The sequence below is a fragment of the Miniopterus natalensis genome, chromosome 4 (genome assembly GCF_054644295.1).
Source record: "Miniopterus natalensis isolate mMinNat1 chromosome 4, mMinNat1.hap1, whole genome shotgun sequence".
Classification (NCBI taxonomy): domain Eukaryota; kingdom Metazoa; phylum Chordata; class Mammalia; order Chiroptera; family Miniopteridae; genus Miniopterus; species Miniopterus natalensis.
This window is the reverse complement of record NC_142084.1, coordinates 81048889-81067862: the sequence shown is the minus strand read 5'-3', so window position 1 is coordinate 81067862 and position 18974 is coordinate 81048889. Positions and strand designations below refer to the sequence as shown.

Sequence of the window (18974 nt, the reverse complement as noted above, 5' to 3'; positions counted from 1 at the left end):
AATGATAGAATCAGATAATCATCATTTGTAACTATCAGAGTAGCTGTTAGTTCTGGCAAGAATCATTAAGGAACGCAAAAACTAGAACATAAGTTTAATGAAAAACAGGTATTTGCACAGTCTCCAAAAATCACCTACAATTTACTTACTAATGAGTAAAGTAAAAATACCAACTTCACAATCGTGAAACCTATTGACCATCACCTTAAGTAAGCGATCCAAGTTAACATCACTAATAGGACTAAATGACATCAAGAGCTTCCCTAATGTGAGGCACTGAAAGGCAGTATGTGTATAACTTAAATCTAATCACAAGTATCAGACAATTCCAACTGAGGCATTCTACAAAGTAACTTGATCATGCTCTTTCAAAATGTCAATGCCAAAAAACCAAAATATTAAGAGAATTACTGCAAATAAAAGGAGACAAAGAGACATCGTAGCTATATACAATGTGTAATCCTGGACTCAATCTTGGATAAGAGGTAGGGGATTACTGTAAAGGACATTATTGGGAAAGATAATCAAAATTTAAATATGAACTATAGATTAATAACTGTATTACATCAATACTTCATGAATTTGACAACTGTACTATGGTTGTGGAAGAGAATTCTTTATTTTCAGGAAATGCTCACTTAAGTATTTGAGGATGACTAGCCTAATATCTCCAATTTACTATCAAATAGTTTAGAATTTAAAATGATAGGTTAATAGAAGAATTATAAATGTGTGGACAAGTGTTGACAGTGGCTCTAGGTAAGGAGTAGGTGGAAGTTATTATACTATTATTATAACTTTTCCGTAAATTTGAAATTTCAAAATGAGTATTTTTTAAGAGATGCACAACCATTCATTGGTTTTTTTCCCCATACCTCAGGAGCAAGAACAAATGTCTGCATGAATCTCCTCAAAGCCTGGTTGTTATTGGAGAGCAACCCCATCACCTGGACCACCACACCATCATTCAGAGTGGCGTGAGCATCAACATGGCGAATCTTAGTGTGGCAATTGGTGAAGTTTTGTGACATCACTTTCCTATGGATTTCCTAAGGAATGGAGGCATGGGTTAATGCTTTAAAACTGATGTAATCTCCAACAAAAATAAAAACTTTCCAACACAACACAGGTAAAGAGAATTTGCATGTTTAAATTAAACTACACATACCCTACTTGGATTTGTCTTCTTTGTTAATATGAGTTTGAGCCAAACTGATGACATAAACCAGGCAGCAAGATCTCAAATGCTCCCCTAATCATTATAACCACCTCTCTAAGCCTTTAAAATTATTGTCCTGAATAACATACCTAAAAACTGTTTACAATGATGATCCCCATGCTAAAACCAATAATCTCCTAATATAAAAAAACTTCAGAATATATCATACAAAATAAGCAAATGTGACATCATAAGCATTTCAATAGCTATCATATTAACCAAATAACTACTGAATACCTGAATTTCTATAAAGCTGACAAATTTGATCTTTAAATATCAGCAAATCCATTAAGCATGCATCTACTTCAATTTTAGGGGTTGTTTTCTAGCTGCTCAAAAGCCTACATAAAGCTTAGTATACTTACTTTCTGTCCATAGACTGCATCTGCTGGCTTTCCATTTGAATCCAATCCCCCATGGACATAAGAAGAGTTCTTTCCATAAAATCTATAAAACAGGAATATAATTTACTTCTCATTTTCCTAAGACCAAGTATTAATTTTTTATGTTTGGTACCTAACTGCCTCAGCAGCAGATTCTTGGAAGCAGGAATATTTTCCTCTTCATCTTTGTTTGCAATCATAGGTGCATCCTCTGCATATCAGTAAACACTGCTGAATGGGAATGCATTCGTCAATGAGGCGAATACTTATTTTACAAGTCACAACTTCCAGGTTTCAGGGTAGGATGATCATGTTGGGAAGGATCTTGCAGTTTGTGTCAGGAAGGCCACTTAAAGCAAAAGTTCCTCTTTTCAATCAAGAAGAAAACAGGCAGTTTTGATATAGATGAGGATACCTATATTCTTCATAGACTTAGAGTCCTTTTGTATCTAAGAATGCAAGTGAGGAATTCCATTAAAACCCAGTAACTCACCATGCAGAGAGGTTGTAGGAGTAGTTTTTAATAAATTTTGCTGATGAATTTTGCTGAGAATTTAATTCCCATAGCTTTCATTTTTCTCTATCCTCAATTGCTGTGTTTTCATTACTATACTATACTGGATCAGAAGAGCCAACCCAGGGTTAAACACACTATAAAGATTACTTGATATCTGTACTTCAGATAAACAAATTTTTTAAAATATTTTTTATTGATTTTAGAGAGATGAAGGGAGAGGGATAGATAGAAACATCAATGAGAGAGAAATATCAATTGGCTGCCTCCTGCACACCCCCTACTGGGGATAGAGCTCGAAACCCAGGCTTGTATCCTGGCCTGTAATAGATCCTGGTTACCTCTTGATTCATGGGTCAATGCTCAACCACTGAGCCACATCAGCTTGGCCAGCTAAGCAATTTTTCACAAATGAGCCCATACGTGACTTCACCTCCCCCGCTCCTCAAAAGGCGAAAAATCTGGGCCCACAAGACCCAAAGCATACTTTTGTTGTTGCTGTCATTAATCCTCACCTGAGGACGTTTTTTCCATTGATTTTTTTAGAATGGAAGGGGGACGAGGGGAGAGAAACAACGATGTGAAAAAGGAACAGCTATTGGTTTCCTCCCACACGCTCCTGGACTGGGGCCAGGAATCAAACCTGCAACTTAGGTACATGCCCTGCACCAGGAATCGAACCTGAAACTCTTCAGTGCACAGGCCAGCACTCTAATCACTGAGCCACGCTGGCCAGGGCCCAAGTATACCTTTCAATTGTTAAAGTTATTAAAAGATTGCACATCAGCTAGTGAAATCAGTTCACTGCTGCCTAAGCCACTTCTCATACTTCTTAGAGATGAAATGTGAAAAAAAGGATGTCTTAGAATCAGTAAAATATCAATATTGACAAGAAATATATGAATGTACTTGGTCAGTTTCTCTCAACTCCTGCATCCTTTTTAAATTCATATTTACCTAACTTCTAAGGGCACAGAATAATGTGACCTAATACACAACAAAAAGAAATAAAAGTTTGGAGACTTTTTCTATCCCTAATAGTCATATGAATACCAGCAAATTCTTAACTCCTTAGCATCTTTATCTGCAAAATGAGGTTAACTCTCTCCTACAATACCTTACTAAAAAGTTTGGAAAAGATCAAGAGGAAACAAGTGAAAGTGTTTTGGAAATTATAAAGCCTTTAAAAAAAAAGAGATTTTCCATTTTCAGAGCAAGGCCTCAAAGAACCCTCCCACACTGCTGATGGGAATGTAAAATTGGTGCAGTCACTATGAAAAACAGTATGGAGGTTACCCAAAAAATTAAGAATAGACCTACCACACCGCCCAGTAATCCCTCTCTAAATACCTACCCAAGAAACTTGAAAACACTTATTTATAAAGATGTATGTACCCCTAAGTTCACTGTAGCATTATTCACAGTGGCCAAGACAGAAACAACTTTAGTGTTCCTTTGACAGATAATCAGACATAGAAGATGTGGGACATATATACAATGGATACAACACAGCCATAAAAATATAAATGCATTGCCATTTGCAGTAGCACGGATGAGTCCTGGGAGCACTGTGCCAGGCGAAGTCAGTCAGATGGGCGGGAGGACAGACTAGAACTTCACTCACGTGGGGCATGGAGCAGTGAGCAGCGAAGGACAAGCAAACAAGCGCCAACACCAACAGAACAGCGCTTACCGGGGGCCAGGGGTGGGGAGGGCGCAGGTGGGAAAGGGGCCAAATACAGTGACAAAGGAGACTAGACTTTGAGTGGTGAGCACACAACCGGGTATACAGGTGTTGTATTATAAAGTTGTACACCTACAGTCCACATGTTACTAATCAACGTCACCGTAATAAGTTTAACTTTTTTAATTGAATATAGTAAAAAGAATTTCTAATTTTTCTTTTGCACCTAACAGTCATGTGTTACCCAATATGCAAGCTCGTCAAAGTATAGAAGAAAAACAGTTCCCATCCAGCAAACAGACATTTTGGAATTTCTAAGAATTTCAACATAAAAAGTCCACATAAATAGATTTAAGAGTTATGTATAATGCAGCACTGTTTATAAGGGGAAATAATGGAAGCAACTCTTCAGGGGATTAAAGTATGCTACATCTCTATAAATACAAACTTTGTGGATACTAAAATTAATGTGAAACATGTATTACCCATGTAAAATGACACCAGATTATCAAATAAAGAAGTTAAAAAACAGTATATTGAAATGTTTGCATATACATAGAAAAACTGTTAGCATGGTTTTACTTCCATGTTTATTTCATGCTTTAACTTAAAACAAGCATGTACTGTTTCCACTAAAAAGATACCCCAAGTTTTTAAAACACATCAACACAAAAGTATGTTATTATAAGAGCAGTCTTCAATACTCAATACAGTCTTACTAAATAATTCAAGTTACTTCACCAAAAACAGCAAAACAAAAGCATGAATATTACACCTTTACATTTTCAGGCACTATTTTTCTGATAATGTATAAGTTCTGGTAACCTAAGTCTAATTTTTAAATAACATTTACATATTCTATTTTAAATGATATCATTTTAACAACAACATGTTATCAGCATTTATACAAAGCACTACTAGACTTCTTGACTTGGGGTGGTAAACGCACAATACAATATACAGATGATATATTGTTGAATTGTATACCTGAAACCAATATAATTTTATTAACCCATGTCACCCCAATAACTTCAATTTTTTTTTAAAAAAAAAGCACTATTATGCAACAACCCTGCAAGGTGCACGATGAATAAGAGATTCTCAAGGATAAATGCCCACATACTGAAAAACAGCACTTGACGATGCAGGCAGAAAAACTTACCTGTGTAGCATGTCTGGGGCCTGGTTCAGCAGTGTGTAATACTGTCTCACGAATTCCCGCCCGACCAGCAGGGGACTAGGCTTCTCCGTAACCATTGCTTTGGTCAATTCAACCTGGGGGGGGGGAAGTTAAATATGTTCAACCAGAAAGATCAAGTACAAAGGGAAAAAGTGGTAGGGGATGAGATAATCATTTAGCTAAAACCAATTCAAAGTAAGACAAGAGGACTTCAGAAATTCTTGGTTTTGAAAAGAAATAATTATAAAATCAAAATCCAGACCAGGTAAGATTTTTTAAAATTTATCTTTATTGTTGAAAGTATTACAGATGTCCTTTTTCCCATTGACCCCCTTCTACCCTGAATCCACCCCACCCCCCACCACAGGCCTTCACCACACTATTTGTCTGTGTCCATGGGTCAGGCATACATGCTTAAATTCTTTGGTTAATCTCTTCCCACCCACCCACACCAGGTGAAATTGTGTACATTCAAATTTATTGCAATCAGATAAATACGGGGAGAAAAAAATTACTATGATTAATTAATCATTATTCCCAATAAACCTCAAAGGTACGCATTTCTAACATGCATCCTAATTTTCCTAAAGTCAATTAAGAATATTCGAGTTATAAATTACAAACATATTCTTATTTATGGAATTATTTCATTCCAGAGTGATAAAATCAAGCAATAAACATAGCTTAGACATATAGGAAAACACTACATTTCCAGTCAAACTAAGAGAAATATTTGGTATCTTTAAAAATAAGACCACAACAACTAGAAGTTCTAAATATGCTTAATTTATTCTATAATGGGACCAAAAAAAATCTGAAAATAATATGGGTAAAAGTTAACAAACAAAATGTTTTTACTCAACAAAATAATCTCTATCATCTCAAAATTATCATGATTTAAAGTTAGTACTTTGAGTGTTGTCAAGAAAGGCACCTGACAATCCTCAATCATTGTCTGTTATTTTAAAAGAAACTTTTTAAGGACATGATTTTTCTTTTCTTTTTTAATGTTTTTATTGATTTCAGAGAGAGGAAGGGAGAGGGCGATAGAAACACCAGTGATGAGAGAGAAAGTCATCGATCGGCTGCTTCCTGCACAGCCCCCACCAGGGATCAAGCCTGCAATCAGGGCATGTGCCCTGACTGGGAATCAAACCATGACCTCCTTGGTCCATAGGTCGATGCTCAACCACTGAGCCACACCAGCTGGGCAGTAAAATCTCAAACTTAGAAAAAGAAAAACTTTGAAAAAGATATTTGGCATGAGATTAATCCATTTTAAGGAGATAAAATTACCTTGAATTTAAAAGCAAGCAGAGGAATATATACAGATTAATTACAGTATAAAAGGAGACAGATTTTTAGTTTTCTTAAAGGATGGGGAAACTGAGTATGGTTGGTCAATTCCTGCACAAGCAACTGTGGAAACATGTTTACCTTCATCTAGCACAATTCCTCTCGATTCTTTTTTTTTCTTTTCCTTTTTTTTAAACTTTATTTTTATTGTTCACACTATTATAAATGTCTCTATTCTCATTATTCTTTTTTTTTTTAAAATACATCTTTATTGATTTCAGAGAGAGGAAAGGAGAGGGAGAGAGAGAGATAGAAACATCAATGATGAGAGGGTCACTGTTTGAGTCCGCAACCGGGCATGTGCCCTGACCCGGAATCGAACCCCAATTGCCTGGATCCTAGGTCGATGCTCTACTGCTGAGCCACGCCCAGCTGGGCCATCCTCATTATTCTTAAGTCTGTCTCACCTACTACTTGTTTCACCAATATCAAAACAGCAAAATGCCATAATAGCTCATGATATGTAAATACAGGTCTAAATTAAGAAAAAAACACAGCAGCATACAATAAAAGATTAGTACCCAGAATGTGTATAATACTCCTATACAAACTGCTGAAAAAAAATAAATAACCCAAGAGAAAAATAGCCCAAGGGAATGGAACAGAGAATCCTCAGAAAAGTAAATGGACCACAAACAAAAGATAAAGTAACTAGTGAAATGCAAATTAAACCTAGCACTTCTCAACGGATTTCCCCCCCTCCCCAGTATTAAAATAATACCAAATACTGCCCTGGCCGGTGTGGCTCAGTTGGTTTAGCATTGTCCCAAGCACAGAAAGGTCACTGGTTCAATTTCAGATCGGGCACATGCCCAAAATGCAGGCTAGATCCCCAGTAGGGGCCATGCAGGAGGTAGCCATTCGATGTTCCTCTCTCACATCTACGTTTCTCTCTCTCTCCCTCATTCCCTTCCTCTGTCTCTAAAATAAATTAAATAAATAAGTAAAGCCTTTAAAATAAGATAATACCAAACACTGGCAAGGAAGTCAGGAAAAGAGAACCTGCAAAAATCGTTGAAGGGGTGTCAAACGGTACAACCACAGGGAAGAAATATTTTGCAGTTATCTGAAAAATAAAAACATTCTGATGAATTTAGCAATTGTCTTCTAGATATTTATTGGGTGTCCTCAAAAAATGTATACACACCTTGCAGCTGATAGCTCAACTGATGTTTCTTTCTTTTCAGATTTAACCCATTGGAATTAATAATTATTCAAAGGCCCGGCAGGGCGTGGCTCAGCAGTTGAGCATCAGCCTAGGATCCAGATTGCGGTTCGATTCCCAGTCAGGGCACATGCCTGAGTTTTGGGATCAATCCCCAGTCGGGGGCGTGCAGCAGGCAGCTGATCAATGATGACTCATCATTGATGTTTCTCTCTCTCCCTCCCTCTCTCTGAAATCAATAAATATATACTAAAAAATAATAATAATTATTCAAAGTACGTATACATTTTTTTGGGACACCCTGTATATAAAAGAAACTCACCTGTCTGCACAAAACATAGAACTTAACTGCCATTCTAGTTATAAAATATAAGACAGGTAACAATGTGCATGTCTGTCAAACTAAAAATGGATTAAGTTGTGGTTTAGTCACAGCATGGAAACCTCTATATCTAAAATAATCATATAGGGCACTTATAAGACTGAAAAGTGGTGCTATTAATAATTATACCAGGTTAAATGGAATAAATTAGGACTGTCCCTGGGAAACCAAAATATAAAGTCACGCTATTTATAGCAGTCATAAAGTCAGCATGAAAGAGAAGTCAAAACCTGTTAAAATGAAGTCAGTCGCCAAGTATGTACTGTATAATAGCCTTTAAACATGTTTAGCCCGGCCGGGCGTGGCTCTGCGGTTGAGCGTCGACCTAGGATGCAGGTGATCGGGGTTCGATTCCCGGTCAAGGCACATGCCCGGGCTGCGGGCTCCATCAATGACTCTCTCATCATTGATGTTTCTGTCTCTCTCTCTCTCCCTCTCCTTTCCTCTCTCTGAAATCAATAAAGATATTAAAAAAAAAATCAAGTTTACATATGTTTCTATGAACAATATCTGGTATTGTTTTGTGTATACGAAAATCACTTTTAAACATGTTTGTTTATTTTTTTAAAATGTATCTTTACTGATTTCAGAGAGAGGAAAGGTGAGGGAGAGAGAGAGATAGAAACATCAATAATGAGAGAGTCACTGATCGAGCCCGCAACCCGGGCATGTGCCCTGACCGGGAATCGAACCCCGATCGCCTGGATCCTAGGTCGACGCTCAACCGCAGAGCCACGCCTGGCCGGGCTAAACTTGATTTTTAAATAATCCAGATGTAATAATAGATCCATTGACCAGAATAAAGTTAAGAAATATACCCACACATAAATGGATATAAATTATTTTCAACAGAAGTGCACACAGTTCAGTAGAAAACAGACACTCTTCTACAAATGGTGCTAGAACAATTGCATATCCACATATGGGGGGGAAAAGAACCTAAGTTCATGCCTCACACTACATTAAAATTTAACTCAAAATGGTTTTAGGTAAAATCTAAACCTATAAAACTTCTAGAGAAAATCTGCATGACCCTGGGTTAAGCAAACGTAGATACAACACCAAAAACATGATCTATGAGAGAATAGATAATATGGACTCAACTAAAATTAAAAACTTCTGCTCTGCAAAAGACACTAGAGATGAAAAGGCAAGCCAGACTGGGAACATATATTTACAAAGCATTCATCTGATAGAAAACTTATATGTAAGATATATAAAGAACCCTTGAAACTGTGTAACAACCCATAAAATATGAACAAAAGATATAAAGACATTTCACTAAAGAAATTATTTGAACACATGAAAAATGCTAAGCATCATTAGTAATAACATAAATGCAAATCAAAACCACAGCGAGTTACTACTACCCACCTGACAGAATGACTAAAATTTAAAAGGCTGACCATACAGTGTTAGCCAGGATATCAAGGAAATGGAACCCTCAAACATACATTGCTGGTGGAAATGGAAAGTGGTACAAACACTTTCCATTTGGTAAGTGGTACAAATGTTAGGTAGGTTTTTGTTTGTTTTAATATATATTTTTATTAATTTGAGAGAAAGAGAGAGAAAGAGAAAGAGAGAGAAGGAGAGAAACATCGATTTGTTGTTCCGCTTATTTATGCATTCATTAGTTGCGTGTGTTTGCCCTGACTGGGGATCAAACCTGAAACCTTGGCCAATCGGGACAACACTCTAACCAACTGAGCTACACAGCCAGGGTTTAACGTTTCTTTTTTTTTTTTTTTCTATTCCTCACTGAGGATATTTTTTCCACTGCTTTTCAGAGAATGAAAGGGAGGGAGAGAAACATAGATATGAGAGCGCCGCATCAATTGGTTGACTCCCGCACTAGCTCTGACTGGGCCTGAAATCGTGCCTGCAACCAAAGTACGTGTCCTTGGCGGGAACAGAATCTGGGACCCTTCAGTCCATGGGCCAAGGCTCTAACCACTGAGCAAAACTGGTTAGGACTTAAGGTAGTTTCTTAAGCAGCTTTTGTAATGGCCAAAAGCTGGAAACAAACCAATGTCCATCAACAGGTGAACAGATAAACAAAGTGTAGTATACTTACCGAACAGTACTACTCAGCAATTAAAAATAATAAAGCATATTATATGATTCAATTTACATAAAAATTCTACAAAATGCAATCTAATCTTCATTGACAGAAAGCAGGTAAGGGATTTCTGAGGGCAGAAGAGGTGGGAAGTAGATAGGAAAGAGGAAATGCAAAGGGCTCAGAGAAAACTGGGGGGAGGGGTGATGAATATGTTCATTATCTTGATTATGGTAATAGTTTCATGGGTATAAACCATGAGTGGGGAATGTTGGGCCTGTGGGCTGTATACCGCCCAAGAAATCTTTTGATCTGGCCTTTCCGAGGCCTCACCAAAGAGAAGCAGTTCCAGCCATCATATTAGGGGTGAGTAAATTGAATGTTTGAACAATATAGCAGGCTAATTTTTAAGTTGATAATTTTATATCGCCCACAAATGATGTTATAAATATCCAAATGGCCCTTGGCAGAAAAAAGTTTCCCTACCCCTGATATAAATGATGCCAAAAATTACCACTGTACACCTGACATGTGTTCAGTTTATTTTATGTCAGCTGTATCTCAATAAAGCTGTTGTGGTAGTTGTTCTTCTTTTATTTAACCCACCAATAAAATAGCCTAGAAAGACAAAAGGTCATCTCAGGGGAAGAGATAGGATGGAAACCTATACAGGAAAATAAGAAGTCAAACATAAAAGAATGAGGCAAAATGTTAACTGTCAATTCTGAGTACAATGGTATTTAAGTGGTATCTTTTTACTCTATTTTAATTATTTATCCAAAACACTAAGGGAAAATATACAAGGGTTTGTGTGTACTAACATGAATATCAATTATCATACATTATGTTGCAAGGTTATGCTATGTTGCAAACATTTGAAACTTGGTTTAGTTATTAGAGAAACAAAAACGTTTTCCCAGAACCTAAGAAACTTTAATACAGAAGCCAAAGTCTGTCCTCAGAGGAAGAGTAGTCTCACCACCACTGGATCTACTGTTCAATCTATCTTCTAAATGCTTCACATTTACCACCTGTCACCTCCCTTCAAAATTCTTCCTGACAGCTCCTTGGAGCAATAGCTGATTCTAGGGCAGGACAGGAAAAATACAAGATGGGCCTGAAGCACCTGGTAAAGAAAGAAAATGCTTAGCCCAGGCAGGTGTGGCTCAGCGGTTGAGTGTCAACCTAGGATCCAGGCAATCGGGGTTCAATTCCTGGTCAGGGCACATGCCCGGGTTGTGGGCTCGATCCCGTTGGGGGCGTGCAGGAAGCAGTAGATCAATGATGGATCTCTCATCATTGATGTTTCCATCTCTCTCTCCCCCTCTTCTTTCCTTTCTCTGAAATCAATAAAGATATATTTTTAAAAAAGAAAGAAAATGCTTAAAAAAAAAAAAAAAAACACCAAAAAAGGCACAGGAGAACATGATCATCAAAAGGGCAGAAGAGCCAAAACTGAAAAAATTTGACCAATAAAATAAAAAAGCAAAAAAAGTTCAGAATAGCATTGGACTACAATTCAAAGAATAAAATATCCATGAAAAAATTAATGGGTAAGGAAAAAGCCTTAATAAAAAATAAATGGGGGAGAAGAAACAACTCTTCCTTGCAGTAAATGCAGAAGGAAGGAAGGAAATAAAGAGTCACCATTAGACCACAACAGTTGCAGGCAAGGCCACATTAATACACGTTAAAATTAAGGGGGGAAAGTTTAGAGAAACAATATTTGCACAGCTTCAAAGTGTCTAGTAATTACAGTGGTAGCTTTAACTTATGGCCAAAAATTCACAGATCCTCCCCCCTCTTACTGAGTGTAGCTTCTAATGAAGAGAATATGCAAAGGGGGAAAATTCTAACCTGGTAGATACCACCTTAATCAAGTAATCAAAGTTAAATTCAACCAGTAATGATTATTATGGACTCCCCGGTGTAATAAGGCTCAGTCACCTCTGTGGTATTCTCCCCCAAAATCCATAACCTCAGTCTATACCAGACGCACCCAAATTGAGATCAAAAGTGTCAGGGTCATAAAAGACAAAAGAAAGACAAATTGTCACAGACCAGAGAAGAGAGACTAAGGACACACGAGGACTAAATGCAATGTGCTGTCCTGGATTGGATCTGGGAACAGAAAGACATTAGTGGAAATAGTAAGGAAATCCAAGTAAGGTCAATCATTTAGTTAATAGTATTTTATCAATGTCAATTTCTTAGTTTTGATAAATGTACCATGATTATGTAAGCTGTTAACATGAGGGAAGCTGGGTGAAGACTATATAAGATGTCTGGCCCTGGTTGGTGTGGCTCAGTTGGTTGGAGCATCGTCGAGTACACTGAAAGACTGCGGGTTCAATTCCAGGACAGGGCACATACCTAGGCTGCAAGTTTGATCCCCAATCAGGGCGCATATGGTGGGCAGTCTATCGATGTTTCTCTCTCTCTCCCTTCTTCTCTCTCTCAAAAAAGGTATCTCTGCATTGCACTGCAACTCTTATGTAAATCTAAAATTTATCTCAAAAACAAGATTTTCTGAAAGATAAAAACTTCATGACAGAAATTAGATAACGTAACAATTCGCTAGCTTTTCTTGGTCTTTAGCATCCCTTTCCCACTCCAAAATTAAAAGTTAAGTCCGGCCGGTGTGGCTCACTAGTGGTTGAGCATTGACCCACGAACAAGGAGGTCATGGCTCGATTCCAAGTCAGGGCACATGCCTAGGGTTGCAGATTAGAACCCAGCAGGGAGCTTGCAGGAGGCTGCGGACTGATGATTCTCTCTCCTCACTGATGTTTCCCTCTTTCCCTCTCCCTTCCTCTCTCTATAATCAATAAAAACATTTTTTAAAAAGTCAGCTGTGCTTAAAATTAAGCAACAATCTTTTCTTTCTCATAAAGATGCAAAAAAACCCCGGCCAAGCGTGGCTCAGCGGTTGAGCATCGACCTAGGATCCAGGCGACCGGGGTTCAATTCCCGGTCAGGGCACATGCCCGGGGTTGTGGGCTCGATCAATGACTCTCTCATCATTGATGTTTCTATCTCTCTCTCTCCCTCTCTTTTCCTCTTTCTGAAATCAATAAAGAGATATATAAAAAATAAATTAAAAAAAAAGTTTCCAGACATTGTCAAATCTTTACAAAAAAAGAAAAAAAAAAGATGCAAAAAAACTCTTTATAGTTAATACTAATGCCTCACCTATGAAATTCCTAAAAACATGAATTTTCGATCCTTTAAATCTCATACAGCATAGGTGGACATAGCCCAGGAAACCCTAAGAGCAAGCTCACAGTTCAAACATGGTGTGTGCTTGAGGCACAGCCTAGGAGAAGAAGGTGTTACACTCCAGCCTTCCAGATTCTGAATCCTTCAGCTTTTTCTGAATAGCTAGATACACCATATACTTTACAAAATACTTTAGACAACTATTCAGATATCAGATTATCGGTTCTTGCTCTTTTTTTTTTTAAAATCCTCACCCGAGGATATTTTTTCCATTGCTTTTCAGAGAGTGGGAGAGAAAGAAACATCAATGTGAGAGAGAAACATCAATTGGTTGCCTCCTGCACTCGACCCAAACAGGACTGGGGATTTAGTCTGCAACTGAGATATGTGCCCTTGGCCAGAATCAAACCCGGGACCCTTCAGTCCACAGGCCGACGCTCTAACCACTGAGCAAAACCAACCAGGGCTATCAGTTCTCTTTCAAGTAAAAACATGAGAAAACCTATGATATGTGAAAGCACTTTTAAAATATGTAAAGGCCATACAAATATACAAAATGCTGTTATATAGCCACGTAAGTTAACAGCCACCACAAAATGTATGACATCCCTACAAAATGTATCCCACCCAGGAAGCCAGCTTTCTTGCTCTGAAATATCTAATACTTTTTATTAAGTACCTCAATCACACACAGGCTAAACTGCTAAGCAATATTATGAAATAGGACAGAAGGGGAAATCTATCCTAAAGACCTTATTTACTAAGGCCACAGCCTGTGAAATTTTTTTCATATTTACTTTCTGCTTTATAAAACCCACACTTCATGGGTCAATTATTCCTAGCTCTTCACCATTATCACTCGGCTTGCATTTTAGCTTGCCCAATCAAGACCAAACAAGGTGTCCAAGAATACTTAAAAAATTTTTAAGTAAACAGAAAGCTTATTTTTGAGATTTGAAAACATAAACCTGGCTAACTGCCACCGTGTGATCACCAACTACAAGTGAGATTACAGTTGCTCAATCTAAATTTAACTCCATGGATGGAAGGACAGTATTGCACTGAAGGTTTTGCCTACTAGGTATTAAGAACTGACTAGCCAGGGGTGGGGAAAAGAGTAGTTTTGTTTTGTTTTTTAACCTACCTACTCTGACAATTATCTCCCTCTGTAAAGTAGGCTTTTTAAGATTTTTAATTGATTTTTAGAGAGGAAGAGAGGGAGAGAGAAACATAGATGTGAGAGTGAAACATTGATCAGCTGCCTCCTGCCTGCCCCTACCAGGGATAGAACCCCAACCTGGACATGTGCCCTGAGCAGGAATGGAACTGGCAACTCTTGGGTGCACAGAACAATGCCCAACCAACTGAGCCACGCTGACCAAGGCTCCAAAGCAGTCTTAAAGCACAATTAATTGAACATACAATGCATATACAAATTCTGAAATATCATTTTTAAAAAACAGTATTTGCTGAAAGGTCAAGTGGGTAATTTTATTAAACTGGCAAAAAGACTGGTTTAGGTCACAAATTCAGGCTTTATATTAAATTTCATTTTTTAATTAAACATTACCCCATCCATCCTACTAAAAACCATATATAATTCAGAAACCTGTAACAATTTAAAACTAACCTCTGCCCTTTATTTTCTATGCAAAGTACTAAAACAAGTAAAAAATAAAACAAAATAAATTACGAAAACTGCTGCAAAGTAGGTCACTAACAAACATTACCAAATCTCCTGATGTTCCCTTAGCAGACTCTCAGCTGAGAAGAGCAAAGTGAATTAAATAAAGAACAAAGAACTGCCTACTTTTCTACCAGTTAAAAGAGGTACAAAAGCTTATATTCAAAGGATTTAACAATAACAAAAGTAACCTCTGACTTGGCTGGGAATCAAGGTGGCAACCAAGTCTTGCATTATTACAATTTTTCTTCAATTCATTTGTTCTCGATGAATGAATGCACAAGAGATCAGCTGGGCTACCAATTTGTGAAATATCAGTTTTCATATTTCTGCCCAACTGATACCATTTACCTGAGGCCAAGAACAGTGTGTTTTTTTCCTTAAAAAAGTATCTGAAGGGAAAGTAACATAATTTTCCCTGAATTAATGCATAAGATAACTTCACTGATACACTTTACCTCAAGCAGTCATAAATTAGCTGGACTCAAACTTGAATTTACTTATTTTTTTATCCTCACCCGAAGATATTTTTCCACGGCTTTTCAGAGAGGAAGAGGAACATCCATGTGAGAGAGACACCAACTGGCTGCCTCCCTCACCAGCCCCAACCCGGCCGGGGATCCAGCATGCAATCCAGGTGCATGCCCTTGGCCAGAATCCGACCGGGACCCTTTGGTCCACAGGCCAATGCACTAACTGAGCAAACCCATTATGGCAAACTTAACAGTTTAAATGTGGGTCACTATGGTGTTTTAACACTTGATAACTTAAAATGCTAATTCAACAGGAATCACTAATGGCAGGTAAGTGGAACTGCTACAGGAAGGCAAGTTCCAAATAAAACAATGTTATATTCTAAAGCAATCTGTTATTTATTGCAACACCAACATAGGTACAACTTCTCATTACAAAATTTCGACCCTCTGTCTACTGCTACTTTCTGTTAAGAAACATGGAAAGCCCAGCTCGCATGGCCCAGTGGTCCAGCATCGACCTCTGAACCAGGAGGTCATGGTTCAATTCCCAGTCAGGGCACGTGCCCAGGTTGTGGTGGGATCCATCCCCAGTGAGGGGCGTGCAGGAGGCAGGCAATCAATGACTCATAAATGATGTTTCTCTCTCTCTCCCCCTCTCCTTTCCAATCTCTGAAATCAATTTAAAAAAAAAAAATTAAAAATTAAAAAAAAATTAACATTTAAAGGCCAGGCAGGCATGGCTCAGTGCTTGAGCATCGACCTATGAGCCAGGAGGTCCTATGAACCAGGTCATCGTTGGATCCTGGTCAGGGCACATGCCGGGGCTGTGGGCTCCACCCCCAGTAGGGGGTGTGCAGGAGGCAGCAGATCAGTGACTCTCATCAATGTTTCTATCTTTCCCTCTCCCTTCCTCTCTCTGATATCAATACAAACATATTTTTTTAAAAAGAAACATGGGAAGTATTGGGTAAATGGAAACACAAATATTAAGCTCCCTCATAGTTTTTTAAATTTACTTACAAGAATTAAATTCTGTGTTCTCTCTGCAAAAAATCAAGACCAATCCTAAAGTGTCTGTACAAACAAAAAAGATAAACTTTTTAAAACGGCCGAAAGCCATTCCAATCAAAATTAATTCAGGTGAATTAGTCTCAAAACTTTTTTTGTAGTTTTATCTCAAGTAGAGACATCTGTGATAGAAGTAATGACTTGGACCTGCAACGGAGGAACTATTATTATTTCACAAAGCCAGCAAGTATACTCGCTTTCGAAAAACTAAAACATAACTTTACTACAAAAATATACACTCAAGTCTCTGAAAATGTCTTCTACGTTTACGTATACTCAGGAGCCTCACAGTAAATGCTCAATCATGAACTGAGTACAGACAGGCTGACATCCACAGACGATCCCAACTACCTACTAGGGTTAAGATTTCCAAAGCATCTCAATCGCCCCTAATTCACCTCGCACAAGCTCCGCAGAGGTCAAATTTATATTGTCACTGAGCACCACCCTTGCCGTTCCAACTTCCAATTTTAATCCATCGATGCTGGCGAGATGTGAAACTCATCTCTCGGAACCTCATTTTCTTCAATTCTAAAACAAGGACGTTAAACTATGTTCTCGCAGGTCTTTCTCTAAAGTCTGCTCTCATTTAAAAAAAAAAAAAAAAATAGAGAAATGATTCAGGATCTAATATCAGAGCCTAACTTCCTGCTGGCGGGAATTTCCCATCACCGTGCCCTGAGTTTCAAATCTGACCAGGGAAACACTGTCCATGCCCACTGGCACGTATCCGTTTTATCCTATACGTCTTCCAGAAGCTCTGGGGGCAGAACACCATGCGGATACATACCGCAAGGAAGCCCCAACGCTTCCTTTCCCTTTGTCTTAAGCCCACGTCCAGCCCTGGTCGCCCTGGAAGCCCAGCCTGGCTCAAGCACCAATGCGGCCGCCGCCTTCGCAGCAGGGCCTTTCCAGGCGGATGCTGCCCCTCCCCGGGCGCCAGGGGTGCTCCGAGGGCGCAAGGGCCCTGGGGCCGCACGGGGCGCTGGAACCCGGAGCCGGCTCGGGGACTAGGGCTCCGGCGACCAGGGTCCAGGCACACACCTGCCCCTCCCCGTCCGCCCGCTTCTGACCGTGTCCCTCCGCCGCTGGACCTCGGAGCCCGCTGTAAAAAGAGGAAAACCACCGAACCTACCTCACCAGGTCGTTGTGGGAGTAAAACGAGAGGCGCCCGGGTTGCCCGACACGGTGCCTGGCACACAATGAGGGCTCAGAAAGAAGATTGGTTACCACTCATTACCCGTGCGCGCGCGCGCGCGCGCCCGGCTCCCCCTCCACTCCCTGCAAAACCCGAGAGCAGCGCTTCTGCTTCCCAGCTCGAAAAAACCCTTTTCCTATCGCTCTTTTCGCCACGTTCCCGCCCCTAAGGGGAAAGCTTCCTCTGGCCCGGGCCAAGCCGGAGCCCCTCGCCGGCGGAGCCGAGCCCCGCTGGCGCGTGGGGAGGCGGGCGGGAAAAGGCTGCGAGCCGACCGCGCGGGGCCCCAGGCCCCCAAGATCGCCCTGGAACTCCCGGGCGGCGGCCGCGACTCGCTCCCGCCCCGCGTGGCAGTTGGGCGCGGCACGCGCCCGCGGCGGACACGGCCACGCACGCCGGCCGGGGGGGCCGCGGGGGGCGGGGAGCCTCCGCGCGCCCGTGCGCCCGCCTGCGGCCGTTGAAGGGGGGGGCGCGCCTTGCGCGGCCGCCGCTGGGGCTTCCCTTCCCTCTCGCCGCCGCTGCAGCTCGTCCTGGACCCCGGGCCGCACAGCCCCGCCCATACCCCGGCGTACCTGCGCGGCTGAGCGGGAGAGGAACAAGCTTTGCTCCACAGCTCGGAGGGAGGAAAAAAAACCCTTCACGCAACTGCGTCCGCACACGCGTGCTCCGTCGCCGGTCTATATAACCGCGAGTCAGCCTAACCTGTTGCCGCCATGTCAGGCGCGCTGAGGACCAATCGAGACTGCGTCCTCTGGGATCCTCGAGCGGCCATTGGGTATTGACTCAGGATGAAGGCGTGACTCTTGATTGGCTTTGACTCATGCCTATGAGACTGTGAGGATCTCGTTTCCCTAGTAACGGATTGGCACAGAGAGAGACCAATTACTCAAAGGTACCTGGAAAAGAGGGTGGAAGTTTTTTGACCGATACTCACAGCGGCCAATAAAGGCGTGGGGCCGCTCCCATTCGTCAAAACATCTTACCCTGGGCGGAGACCCGTTTTCCCTTGAAGGAGCGGTTGCTCCACAAGATGGGGCCCGTGTACTTTGGGGAAGTAAACCCCAAGCAACTAGGAGGTGGGAGCGAGGGAGGCCAAGGAAGCCTTCGGCCAATCGCAACTCGAGAAGGGGGTGACTGACACGGGGGTTGGACTGCACCAAGGAGACCGAGCCCCGGGGCTGCCGTGCCTTCAGGGGCGGCTCTGAGGCTCTCTTGTCCCGGGCTGTGTCCTTTCCCCTTTCTCGCCTTCACTTGTTGGGTCCGGCCCCTGAGGCCCCTCTGCCGCCTCTTTCCGCAGATTGGGACCAGGGAAACCAAGTGTAAAGTTTTCCGTTGTTTGTTTCTCCTTATAACTTTTTATTTCCATGCCTAAGGGCACTTGCTGGCT

At 40.6% G+C, this 18974-nt stretch overlaps 1 protein-coding gene across 1 annotated transcript in view; it reads right to left on the bottom strand.

Annotated features, from left to right (window-relative positions):
- The window catches only part of G3BP1 (G3BP stress granule assembly factor 1), a 29382-nt gene extending 11117 nt beyond the window's left edge, over positions 1-18265 (bottom strand). Inside the window, exons 1-4 of the mRNA XM_016213825.2 lie at positions 18160-18265; positions 4963-5075; positions 1585-1666; positions 876-1049 (exon numbers count right to left, since the gene is read on the bottom strand). Coding sequence (XP_016069311.2) covers positions 876-1049; positions 1585-1666; positions 4963-5057 — 351 coding nt within the window. The 5' untranslated portion in view covers positions 5058-5075; positions 18160-18265. The remainder of the gene's footprint in view (positions 1-875; positions 1050-1584; positions 1667-4962; positions 5076-18159) is intronic.
- Between the last annotated feature and the right edge of the window lie 709 nt (positions 18266-18974).